The sequence below is a fragment of the Agelaius tricolor genome, unplaced genomic scaffold (assembly GCF_023055355.1).
Source record: "Agelaius tricolor isolate 1412-34295 unplaced genomic scaffold, bAgeTri1.0.p SCAF_1, whole genome shotgun sequence".
Lineage (NCBI taxonomy): Eukaryota > Metazoa > Chordata > Aves > Passeriformes > Icteridae > Agelaius > Agelaius tricolor.
In genome coordinates this window covers 110126882-110140743 of record NW_027269261.1, presented here as the reverse complement: position 1 = coordinate 110140743, position 13862 = coordinate 110126882, and the positions used below count along the sequence as shown (strand labels likewise).

Here is a 13862-nt window from a genome sequence, read left to right as displayed (position 1 = left end):
GGAAATTAAGCCTTAATAGCCAAATATTAAATACAAAAATATTACCAAACACATGAGCGACCTCAGCATTGAAAGGGAACTCAAACCAAAGCTCCCACCTTCCAGCACTGAAAGGGTATAAAAATCACTGTACAAATATCAAATTTCCAACAGTCTTGTCCTGTATGTTGATGTCTGAAAATGGATGGAAATTGGCTCAAATACTTCTCTGGAATTGTGAGTGTGCTCGCAGCACAATTTTGCCCTTGACATCCAGTTGCCTACAGAAAACATGAGGAAGAATTGAGCAACTGAGCATGAAGAAGGGTGAAGGACTCTTCTCTGCATTCACTGTGGACCAGATTACCAAAAAGCCAGGGTAGTCCTGCCCATCCACAGAAAATTAGTCAAAACCACAGACTTCCATGCTGACACAGCTACTCTGCTTCTCAATCCCACCTAGCTTTATGGAGGTCATGTAGCACTGCATTTTTTAATGTAGTCAAAATTTTTCACAACTACATAGTACAGAAAATAGGACTCAAAAGGATGGATATAAGAGTTTATACACAAGCATGTTTGCACAGAATATTTTAACTTCATCTGTGAGCTGTGTTACATGAAAAGAGTCCTCAAATGCTATTGGAACCATTTGATAAGAAGATAAATAATAAGAAAGGAAAATACTGTTGTGAAGAATGTGCATGGAATGTTTATAAATAGAATTTGCTTTCTACAGGAAGGAAATACAAATACACAGCAGACAGAAAGATCCATAACTACTCTTCTGTAATTTTCCTTCTCAGCATGTGTGCTTAGATATCAAGAAACATTTGAAGGAATAGGAAAAATATGGAAATAGGATTTCTTTAGACCATCTGGGCAAAAGAAAAAACATGTAACAATGATTTAATGTGTAGCATGAAAAAGGCATCAGAGCAGCATGATGTATTAAATGTTTCACAGTTTCTCTGCTGGGTATCAGTAAAAGGAAAGAATTACCTCCATGCGTTCCTGCTTGACATCATCAATCTCATCATCCTCAAACATGGCCAAGAGCTCTCCAGTCTGGTCAATGGAGTTGAGGAAGTCCTGGGCCAGCTTCTGCCGCTTGTTGGTGTTATTGCTGTTGAATTTGTCTTCATAAAGACAAGCAAGAACAACAAACTTAACCTATTTGGCTTCTCCAAGCATCACTCAGAGTGACATGATTTAGAACCAGCACTGAGCAGAAAAGGCCTGCTCTTTATTGTGCCCCTCACACAAGCTGTGCTACCTGAACAAGGTGATGTCACTGCTCTGCTCCAGTAACAGCAAAACATCATCTTTAGTATTTTTTAGTATAACGAAGTAGTTTTTCAGAATCTAGAGAAAACTAATCTGCTGCCCATATATCATTACTTCTCACCAAAGAGTCCACAGTGGACACAGCTCTAGAGGAAACAACCCCTCTTTGGTAGAAAGAACTTGAGTCACAGAGCAGAATATATTGAGGAAATGTTCTTCCCTGAACACATGCAGAATATCCTCATTATCTACACCCTCAAGCAAACTCTAACACGACCACTAAGATGCAATTCCAGAGGTGATGGACCATTGCGCTGGCAAGATGATCGCTGTTGTTCTTAACAGCAGAGCATCTATAAAGGCATTAAATTCACAAAAGAAAATTAATGGCTTTTATTATCAAAGCCTACTAGAAAAGGCATTCTTTAATTCCAGGATAAACTGCATTTAGGAAGCTTTTCATGAACATCTAAAAGGCTTAAGAGAATTGTTTATTTGCTTTAAGTAGTGACACAAACTAAAGTATTAAAACCCCAAAGCTGCCAGGTAAGAAGCTATACTGCTAGATTGCTTGCACACACAAAACATGAAAATAAAATGCCACAGGCAAATTAAATCTCAAATGAGCTGACAAAAACTCCACTGCTTGATGAAGTCAAAGCAAGAAATACAGTGTTTATCTAGCATCAATGTGGATGCTCAGAGGAACCAAACACAAGGAATTCATTGTACGGGAAAAAAATAATAAAAGGCTCTGAGAAAGAAAGTTTAATACAGAAAGTTGTGTGTGGACATTGCTAGATGTTATAACAGTATGGTAAGGTTTAGATTTGCCATGATAAGTTTTAACTTAACTTTTTACAATGGAAATGTTGGTTCTAATATGAATAGAAATCAACAAAACTTTAAACCAGGAAACTATACGGCATAAATTAATATATTTTTAATTCAAAGTGCTTTTCCTTTAAATGCATGGGTAATAAAAACTGTGACTTCCTCATGGAATGCAGAAACAAAAGTGTTTCCCATTATTTAAACTAGAGATTTAAAGTATAAAATGTTAAACCACACTGAAAAAAACCACCCACATCATATATTAATATCCAGTAACTTCAGATTATAAGGGTTTATTTTTTTAAAGCATGTAAAAATATCAATATCAAAACCTTTTGATAATAATTTAACAAATGTCCATTCAATTGCAGGTGGTACATTTAAAATACAGATGCTGAAATCAATAAGCCCTTTAATCAGGACTAGTTTCTTACTTCAACAGAGCTCTGACATTAAAGTCGTACTGTTCATCTGGATGATAGATGAAATGCTCACATATTTCAAATGGAAAAGCAGAGATTTTCAGCAAAATTCCTCCAAAGAGACTATTTTTGTGTCTCTATCAAGCAAGACATTAATACTATGTATTGAGCTGTTCAGTATTTTTACAAGACATCAAGCTTCTCCCAAATTAAGTAATTTCTTTTTTTCTACCTTCGAGGATGTCATCTTCTTCTATTCCTTTGATAATTTTAGACTTGTAGTCTCGAAAAAACATGTATTTAAGTAGCCTTCGAAGCTTCTTCTGTGAGAAAAAAATACATTTATATTCATGACTATTACATAGTTATTTCTTATTTAATAAACTTTGTAACACACAAACATACAAACGTGTAGCACATTACTCAGTAAATATAACCTTTAAAATATTTTTCATTTTAAATTCTGCAGAAAATCCATACATAGAAAGTACCTCAGGACAGTAGCAAATCCATATTAAATATTATTTATTTGAGCTCTTTGGTACTTTGCTGTGAGACAGAAATGAGTTTGACTTTCAGAAATGAGAAATTCAGATATCGGGCTTCTTTGTGGAGCTCCAAAATGTTTGCTTACTTTGGAAACTCTAGGCTAGAAATGCACATTTACATGAACTTTGACTCCATATCAATCGCTGTTTTCAGAACAACCTTACAGCTTTTATCAGATAAAGAAACTACAACTTATTTTCATGTTTTAGTGGGGTTTAATTTTGAAATAGTTTTGTTCATTAGGTTTCACCTGTCAAATGAGGAAAGGAAAAAAAAGGAGAAAAGGGTGAGAGAAAGAGGGAAACTAAGGAAGAAAAGAACATAAAGGAAGAATAAATACTGTAATTAAAAACAGCTGACAATTTTTTAATAATTATTAAATGTGAGCAGAGAAAATTATTTTTTTCCCTTGTTGACCTGCTCTACTTACTATCCAGAGAAAGCAAGGCCATACCTAAATTTGGAGATTTTAGTGGGATAAAACACAGGAAAAATATTATAAAATAAAATAAAGAGGATTTATAGACAGTCTAAATAACAAAACTATAATGATTACATTGTCAGACATCACATTGACACCCTTCATAGCAGGGGGAAATCAGAATTATTGATTTTTAATTAAAGGGACATAAAGTATAGGGATCAATATTTATATCTTATTAAGAAATTGTTTCGAGCTCTAACGCATATAATCTACCCTAAAGCTTTAGGAAAAAAAAATCAATTGATAATTGAAGCTATAGGAAAATAAAGAATTTTTATTTCAGATATTACAGAATGATTATAACATGCTTGATCACATATAATTGCAGAGCAACTATACTTCTAAAATAAAGGTATTCATGATGATGGATTCCTTTAAAAAGGTTAAGAAAGCACTTGAAAACACAAAAGCAGCTGACTACATACAATGAGAAATTTCCGTCTAAGTACTGTACCTTATCTTTGCGCATTAAGAACAGGAGATCTTCAGCAGAGATGACTCGAGCTCCTCTCATCTGAGAAACTTCAGCTGCTTGCTGCAACTAAAATAAATGAATAAATTAGGATGGCCTTTTCAGTGTTAAAAACTTTATTCGCTGGGGTTTGTTTTAAATAAATTCGGATAATATTTTGCATGGTTGTCCATAGCAAAATATAAGCTGTGCACTAAAACTCAAGCTGGGACTCTCAAAGGTGTCACTCACTCGAGTCTTGCTTGCCAAAAAGTGAATAACAATTTTATGAAAAGCCTGGAAGACCTCTGACAAAACTCAAGAAAAAGCTTTTTTGTTTATATTTAAAATGATTGCTTTTAAAAAGTCCTGCTGCCATTTTTTTTTCTTCTCTTAGCACAGAAAATGAACATATAATTCTCTCAGGCAATGTAAAAATGCCAAATTCTTGCCATAGCACTTTATCTGCAACTGTGGAAAGGCAGCTGATCGCTCTCCCAATTTTTTAGAATAACAAATATTAATTTTAAACAGCTTACCTAAGTATTTTTTGAAAGAAACTCTACCCCTACTTGACTTAGCATTAGTACAAACCAGACTCACATGAAGAACTTTTTTAGGAATGTTCTTATTTCATCTGGGAGAAAGAAAATGAATTGATAGGCAACATCGACTCTATTAATGAAGGAATTGAAAAACCTTATTGAACAGAACAGGCCATTCAGCTGTGAAAGTAATAAAGATGGGACTGAGCAAGGAATGACACAAAAACTGATAAAAGGGGGCCAAAGGAGTGTGAAGCAATGGACTGCCCTCACATCCACTGTGACAGAGCCTACAAAGGCCCTGAACACCTCAAATTGTGCTGTAAAGAGCAAAAAACTCCTTTGTAAAGGACTAAGTACATAAGCTTTCCGTAGGTGCAGGAAATTGGGGTTTTTACACAAAAGCAGAACAGGGTTAGAAACCTGGTAACCTGGGTTATCTGCACAGCTGATGCTTATCAAAGTACTGTGCTAAGGAGGTTCAACCCAAATGCAAAAAGAGGCAGTGGGATTTGCTCCTTTCACCTCACGAGCCTTTGGTTCTGACTTGAGAGGTGAAAGGAGCAAATCCCATCATCATCATGGAATCACAGAATGGGCTGGAAGGAATCTTTAAAGGTCATCTAGTCCAACCCCCAGTAACAAGCAGGGACCTTCAACTAGACCAGGCTGCTCAGAGCCCCATCCAGTCTGACCTTGAATTTTTTCAGGGATGGGGAATCCACCACCTCTGTGGACAAGCAATTTCAGCATAAAACATAATGCTGTATTGACTGAGATTAAAAGGATAAGCTTTTTTGCCCTTAGCCTTGTTAACTCTCTGATGGAAAACTGATAGTGAGCACAGCACAAAAGTCATCAAAAGAAGAGACACCTTCAAAATTCTTGATATTAAAATTCATACACACCTGTAACATGATCAATACACAGCAATTTAATTTATGTTCAAATAGCTCTGTATTCTTCTTTAGAAATGCATGAATGCACCTGAAAATAATTTAAAGAAATCCTATCCTTCATACTCACACTAGCAATGGTTTCACTCAGTATCACTGGCTGAATAAGTATATTATTAATCTGAGCTCCCATGCTGCTATGACTTGAAATAGGCCTATTCAGAAGTTAAAAAGATCAACAAAAACAGTAGCTGTTTCTAATATCCAAAGAAGAGGAAGGGGAGGGGGGGAGGGGAGCTTTCATTTTGGCAAGTGTTCAGTGGGCGAAAGATTCAGTCCATAAATCATAATACTGGACTGCATTAATTTTTTTCCACACTAATCACATGAACACAAAACATTAACTGTATCTGGTACGCACAACACAAAAAATACTGCGTGAAGAGGTTCAGATTTTCCCCTTGCAACCCTCTCTTGGCTCTTGCAGTCACCGAGACCAGAGAGATTTCAGGAATTCAGAAGTCACAGTAACATAATCTCACTTGAAAAATGTAAGAATGTGAAAAACGATAGCTCTAGTTTTTGGCATAAGCAAAACAGTTTCTTATTCTGATTAGTCTGAGGGCACGCAAGCTACTTATGTTTCTAACATAAAATATAAAGAGTTGGATAAAAAAAAAAATTACCAAGAACAAGCCAATATTCCTCTCTGGTGTAAATCTATTGCAGCTAATGGATTTATGCCAAGGCTGACTTTGGCCCCACTGAGCTTAAAAGTGTTAGAAAACCTGACCTTAGCATGGTGATAACACAACACAGCTTTCCCAAATATCATGTAAAACAATGGCAGAAATATCCAAAGGGAAAGCATGCCCTAGTTCCCAAACATGCACAAGGATGATCTCTTGGCCCCTTCCAATCCAAACCATTCCATGACTCTCTAAGACAAAAAGTTCAGGTATGTTAATTTCCATGTGTAGCTGAAATACCTTATTTTTCCAAATTATAAACATGTGACAATGACATTTATAGCAATGCTTGTGTGTGAGCTGCTTGCAGGAGTCTTGTGATGAAGGAAGGGAGAGTAAGGAGCAAAGGCCAAATTCATGTCCCGTTTGCATCTAAGTAAATCCTGAATAACACTGTTTACTTTAATGGAGTTATTCTGGGCTAAACACAAGATCAAAATCTGGAATAATATTCTCAGTTTCTACCAAAACAATGAAAACTTTATTCTTGTATTGCCTCGACTTCTGCATCTATTTTATTTTAAGGAATGGACACACAGCATTTAATTTCTTTGGCTTTAAGAAAGCAAAGTAAGAAAATAATTACTTCCTGTACCGTTATAAAATATGGATTATTTATTCAAACAGACCATAATGAGTTATGCATTGGTACATGTATTTACCTGGGAAACCAGGGTATGCTCAGGTAAATATGTATCCAAGCAATTAAATAAAAATTACGTCCCACACAGCTGAGGCTGGGGGAAGATGTATTTATAGTTTAACACACACATAATTGACTCATTCAAACCACAACGTGAGTGCTTTGCTATAATTAGTATTATAACAAACTGTCTTATTTGACTGTCCCAGAGTTGCCATTAATATGCAATAAGCCCGATTCCTGAATTTCTGGAGCTGAAGGCCCTGTTGAGTCATTATGTGATGAAGGGGGATTTCAGGAAGCCGTGCCAAAGAACCCATCCATCTCGGAGCACCCGAGCATTTGTCATTCCAGAAAAGCCTTCTCAGCTCTCTGAAATCAGGAGGTGCCTCACCCTGGCTGCAGTGGGAGCACGGAGGGTTTCATTCAGGGAGCAGCACTGCCCATGACACCAGATGAGGGGTGGGATAGAAAATCCTGCAGGAACTGCTCATACAGGAGGTTACCACATGGCAATGGAGCAGTTATGCCAAGAATTTCCCACCATCTCCCTTCTCCAAGCCTCGGTGCCAGTCACAGAATTTGGGGCTGCAGCAGTTCCAACACACTCCTCTTAATTTTTTTAGTTTTGAAATTAGGTCCACATTACAAAATATTTTGTTTGGGATGATATTGAAGAACAGCAAACAATATAAATTACTCAGCTATTTTAAGAAAAACAGACTAAATTCCCTAATACCTGCAAACAATGTCTGAGACCTCAGAGTCTGAATATATATTTTTATTACAGCAGAATTATGAACCCCTAAAAGTGAAATTTAAATAACGGAAGTGTTGAAATGATTTTAACTATAGGAGCGCAAATAGCTCTGTTAATAATTAGGAGTTTATGTAAAATAAGTGTATTTTACAATTTTTCCCATTACAAAGAACGTAGTATATACAGTAACGATATTTTAAAGCCTAAGAAGAAATGGCTGGGGAATAATATTTTAAAATGTAGTCATGGGTTTAATGACTTTATGAAGTTAACTTTCTTGGCAGGATGAACTGAAGTATGTTAACAGTCACCTTACGGCTATTTTCTTTTTGCAACTTCTGCAAATTATAGATTTGTTGAAAGGAGTATTCATTCTCCTGTGACAGAAGCACAGTTACTTCAATGGGACTGTCTGCTTTTTTTCTTTCTTCCAGAATTATTTTTTCTTCCACTACCTCCAAAGTCAACAATCACCGATACTTCTTCTACAAAACCGTCTTGATGGACAAACAGACAAAAAGCTGGAAAACAAACATACCATGTTGTGACATAATCCTTCCAGTTAAACTGCAGGACAGAGCTGGAATGGTGATGTTTGCATGCCTTGGAACTGCTGGGAGCCAAGAATAATGCTGCAGGAGCTACGATTTTGTTTTCATTATACAAGAAAATTCACCTGGGTGAATTTTTTTTCAGAGGCAGGAAGGTTGTTGTGTTATTAAATATGCATTAAAATGTCCTATTTTCTCACCTTTTCTAGGTAAAAAGCACACTCCTATAAAATTACCAATTAATATTCTGAATTAAGATAGAGTCCTGTAAATACATTCCAGAGCATCCTGATACTTTTATGAAGGCAACTAAATAGAAAAGGTAAATACAGGTTTTCACGTCAATCTTTCCATGTAATATTTCACGTGATACTAATGGTGACATCTGAGCTTCTTATTCTAACACACAGAGAGGGAAAACACTGAATTGGTTTCCAAAACTCAGCAAAGGGATGTGCTTTATTCACTTCACACATCCAGGGGAGATAATTACATTATGGAGCCCATTAGAGCACCCTCACAGGTAATGATTCAGGATCACTGCACAAGGGTTCACCAGCATGACTGAATCATCACAAGCTGTCTAAAACAAAAAACGTCCATCTGCAGATTAAAAGACAATAAATTTTCTTTTTAATAGGTACTTTGTGTCAAATGTATTTTTTTTACTGAAGACTATTTAATATAACACCAGTTGATTATATATGGCCTCTAGAAGATGAAGCTCTGTATCACATTTTGAGGCTTTAGAAAACATAGAATTGTTTAGCTTGGAAAATACTTTTAGGATCACTGAGTCCAACCCTTCTCCCATCACTGCAATGCCACCACTAAGCCATGTCCCCAGGTGCCACATCTGCTAAATCCCTCCAGGGATGGTGACTTCACCACTTCCCTGTACACTGTGTTCCAATGTTTGACCACCCTTTCACTGCAGAAAATTTTCCTAATATCCAATCCAAACCTACTTTAGCACAATTTGAGGCCATTTGGTCTTGTCCTACCACTTGTTACCTGGGAGAAGAAACCAATTCCCACCTGGCTTCAGCCTCCTTTCAGGGAGCTGTAGAGACTGATAAGAGCCTTATTTTATGTTGAACGTACAATGATCTCAGTCCATACAGATCATGAAAATAAGATAACACGAATTCATACCCCCCAGCCCCTGCCTTCTACTGAGATCTTGGTTTCAATGTAAAAATTTACTATATTTGTCCCTTTATGAAAACTGTACTCTCTAGTCCCTGAAGCAAGATTGACTGCTTCACCTCACCTTCTCTTGACTTCCAGTTCAGGTGGCCCAGAGAGCTGGATCTGGATACTGATATGAAGTCTGCAGAGACTTCCTCATATCTGGAGAAGAATTACCTCAAAAGCATCTTTGGCAATAAGCAGGTTAAAAAGCATAAAGAACACATCTACAGGTTCAATACTCAATGGTTTCAATGTCAGGGGTGACAAGCAGCTGATATAAAATTAAGAACACAGGTTTTTCCAGCTACAGGAGAGAACAGCCCTTCCTTCAGCTGCCTTCAGACTGAAATTGGGTGAAAGTCAGTCCCAGGAGCTCCAAATAAAAGCCCCACACCTCATCCTACACGGTTTTTACCACACTACTGCTATCCAAGAGCCCCACAGATCACTATGATGAATATATTTTCTGAATATTCCCATTTGTTAGATTGAACATTTAATATGAATTTAGACATCAGCATCTCTTTTCATTTGACTCACACCTCACATACTTCTGATCATAGAAAAGGTCAGAGGGTTTTTCTTGGTTTGTTCTTCATGGTTTTTAGCAACATATTCAATTCAATCAGAGTAGAAAAAATACAAAAAAATAAGCTACATGCTCAGAGGGAGCAAAAACAGCAAAGGAAGATCACGGACAGCTTGTTTGAGTTTATGTTCTTCAAGTTACAAACAAGATCTTTCTAAAAATACCAAAGAAGAAAAAAAATTAGAGATATGTAAGAGTCTTTAGAAAACTACATGGAGCCAGCCTGTGTAATGGAGTGGGCCAACTGGAAAATGCACCATGTTCCTGGGCTCTGTTATCTATTGGAGACAGAATGATTCCTTTAAAATGGTATTAGATTACTGAGGGAAAAAAATATCAAGTAAATAGTGAAATTAATATCTCTATTTTGCAAAAGATAAGCTTGAATCGAAGTACTTTTTAAAAAATCTCTTATTTATAAATAATTTAAGCCTAACTTCTTAAATTAGAGCTTTTTCCCCCCATTTTCTGACACACAGGGAAAAGAATTTAATGAATTTATGAACAATCACCACATTTCAACTTTAGCTTCAGGCATGACTTTTTTTCTCTTTTTCCTTCTTTCAATTCAAATTCCAAAATCAACATTTTGGACCAACATTTTATAGCTGTAATTCTTCTACTCTCCAGGAAACAAAAGAAACCCTATTGCACACCTGACATTTATAGCAGGTAACACTGACCAAACTAAGTGAATTTATACCAACAATGTTAAAACCATGAAGTCTCTAGGTACAGAAAAGTATTCAGACTCACTGAACTCAGTTTTAATGTGGTCAAATTATTCACTGGCTACATAGGTGTTAATTCAAGATTTGGTGTGTCACTGGGGGTGGCCACAGCTGATGTTCTCTCCGGCTGCTGGTGGTAACAGCAGGCAAGAAAACAAACTTGGAAACTTCTACTGCAACTATTATTATTACAAGAGAGGGAAAAAAAAAGCTTGAAAAATATCATTCAAGTGGAAATGATGGAGTAGTGTTCTTTAGAATGAGCAAGAGACTGTGAAAAAAGCTTTGTGAAGTGTGAACTTTATAGATATGAAAGATTCATTAGCCAACCTGAAACTGAAAAATTCTCACAGCCAAAAGGCCTCCAACCTCTACAAACAGATTTCCCCATTTCTGAAGATGAGTGTAGATGTCCCCTTTATTGATTGTCCCTGTTCTAGGATTGTCAGGATATTCTAAATTCTGAGATAAGTGGTTCCATTCCATTGAAAATCACTGGCATTAATTTTTCCTGTATCTAAACTATATAAACTATGAAGTTTTGGAGGAAATTATTGTAGAATCATTGAATAGTTGCAGCTGGAAGGGACCTTTAAAGGTGATCTAGTCCAAATTAATATAAAACTAACATGATTTGGTCTGAAATTTTCCCAAGGGGCTGCTTCTTTTTCACAGAAGTATCACTATAGGTATTCCAAGTGGAGAATCTCAACAATAACTGCTATTTCCATCTAAGTTACATCTTTGAATGCCTTTAGGCTGCTAAATGGTACTTTTAAAAAATAAGAACATGCAAACTGTTTATCAATAAATGCATTCACATTTCCTTTAGTAAAAAAAAATCTATTAGAATTTACTATTCTTAAGAACTGAAGATAACATTATTTCTGAATATTTAGTTTATTAACTCAGATTCATTTCCTATCCATCAATTGTTTCTATTTCTTTTCTTTCTCTAATATTACTGTGGCATGCAAACCAGCAGAGGTTTATATTATCCCTCAGCTTCCTGTCCTTTGGTTTCAAATCCCAGAAGAAACCACCACTCAGGATTATTCTTACACAGCTTCCAAGACTGCAAGTAGAAAACCCCCTGTTCTCTGTTGATTGAGAGACCATCTAATATAAACAGGTTCCTTTCTCCCATTGCTGTTGAGAGCACCATTTGTTTAAATCATGTATCCTTACATTGCTCACACAGGAAAATAATCATTGCCCTGTATTAGTTTCACCAGAACACTAAATAAATACTCTTCCTTTCCATATGACAGCAAATTAGAATCAGGCGTCACTGTCTGACACAGGGAAAATAAGACATGTATTTACCCACCCCAAGCCCAGAGATAAAGGGCTTTTAGAGGAAGCCTCAGGGTAATGAAGTATTGCTATGAAGAGCTGGCAACCATTAGTGCTCTGAATGTGGGGGGACCTTGACAGGTGGGAGAGATGGGCAGAGAAGAACTGTCTGAAATTCAACAAAGGCAAATGTGGGCAGGAGGAAAAACCCCTGGCACTGGTGCAGGCTGGGACTGACCTGCTGGAAAGCAGCTCTGCACAGAAGGACCTGGGGGACAACAAACTGTCCATGAGCCATGGTGTGCCTGAGGCCAAGGCCAATGGTGTCCTGGGAGCATCTGGAAGAGCATTCCCAGGAGATCAGGGAGGGGATCCTGCCCCTCGGCTCAGCCCTGCTGAGGCACATCTGGGGTGCTGTGTCCAGTTCTGGGCTCCTCAGGACAAGAGAGACATGGAGCTCCTGGAGTGGCTCCAGTGCTGGGTGGCAAAGATGATGGAGGGACTGGAGCATCTCCCTGATGAGGAAAGGCTGAGGGAGCTGGGGCTGTTCAGCCTGGAGAGGAGGCACAGCTGAGAGGGGCCCTCAGCCCTGGGTGTCCCTGTGTGCAGGGAGGCTCAGAGCAGGGCCCAGGCTCTGCTCCGGGGTGCAATGAAGGATAAAATCATACTTTAAAAATTCAAATCTCAGAACATATACAAGACAATGATCTGAAGATTTAGAGTTGGACACAAAAGGAGAAAAAAGGATTCATGTTCAAACAAAAATACAAACATCAAAAATACAAAATACAAAAATACCAACATCTTCTCCTAGCTCTAGAAGTTTTCACAGCCCTGGAGAGAGATGCAATCATGTCCATGCTAGGAAATACCATGGTAATGATGGAAGACTTTGAATGTTAAAAGATTTTACCTGAAATGATTCACACTGGACTTTCTTCTTACTTTTTAATTGTCATCTACTCAAGTGCACATGTCAACCTCGTGAGAGCTTCTCAGTCTGGATGGGGACTTCAAGTAAATGCTGCAGGATCTCTCTGATTAAACAGTGAGACATGTAAGAGATGTAGAGGACTATGGGTTTAAATGGTTTTGGATGCCAGAGAGACCACACAGGTGTCTTGGCTCCAGGTACATTATATTGCCTGCAGAATTTTGACACTCAGGTGTCACCTTGCAAGATGTATCCAAATTATTGTAAAAAAATTCTATCCAAAAAATGCAACCAAATTATTAGTAGAAAAAAAAATCAAAACCATTTAGTTTTAATAAATTAAACAAAAAAGTATTACTTTTAATACTTTTTTAATACAAGATATGCAGCGTACATTATGACACTGGAGAAAGGCTCATCCTATCCTGTAATCTTTAATGTTGATGAGGACAAGGTATAATCAGAATGCACCTCAATATAGGCAGTTCTGTGAACTTTTTTGTCATATATCAAGAAATGTCTTTCCAGGACATTTCAAAATTGTTCCAATATTCTAAATCTGTAACCACTTTCTTCCAAGAATCTTCTAATCCAACGGAAACAAAAAAATAGAGGGAAAACAATAGTCCCAGTCCAAAGCATAATCATTTTCATGTAAAAATGAGGAAAGGAAGTAGAAATTTTTCTAAGTATGTGTTGCTTCACTGTATTTTCTTATTCATTGGTATGAATTATAATTATCAGAGCTTACAAAAAACCAAACAAAGTAAATTGTGCAGGTAAGAGTGATGCCTTAAGTTTTAGCTTTTATATTTTTCAGATTCTGTACCGTATTGGTGTGTGACTCTGAACTTCATATAAAGTGTTAGCAAGTTCTCTTCAAAGTTCACTCAGACAAAAACAACCTTTTCCAGCCTCAGAACCAAGGACACGGTTGCAACTTCGGGCCCAAAATGTAAAACAACAGT

General features: G+C 37.0%; 1 protein-coding gene across 2 annotated transcripts in view; it reads right to left on the bottom strand.

Annotated features, from left to right (window-relative positions):
* Window positions 1-13862, bottom strand: part of SUPT3H (SPT3 homolog, SAGA and STAGA complex component) — a 254945-nt gene that overhangs the window by 80625 nt on the left and 160458 nt on the right. For both annotated transcript variants that reach the window (XM_071447257.1, XM_071447268.1), the window contains exons 4-6: window positions 4010-4096; window positions 2755-2845; window positions 982-1118 (exon numbers count right to left, since the gene is read on the bottom strand). In XM_071447257.1, the coding sequence (XP_071303358.1) occupies window positions 982-1118; window positions 2755-2845; window positions 4010-4096 (315 nt within the window). The remainder of the gene's footprint in view (window positions 1-981; window positions 1119-2754; window positions 2846-4009; window positions 4097-13862) is intronic.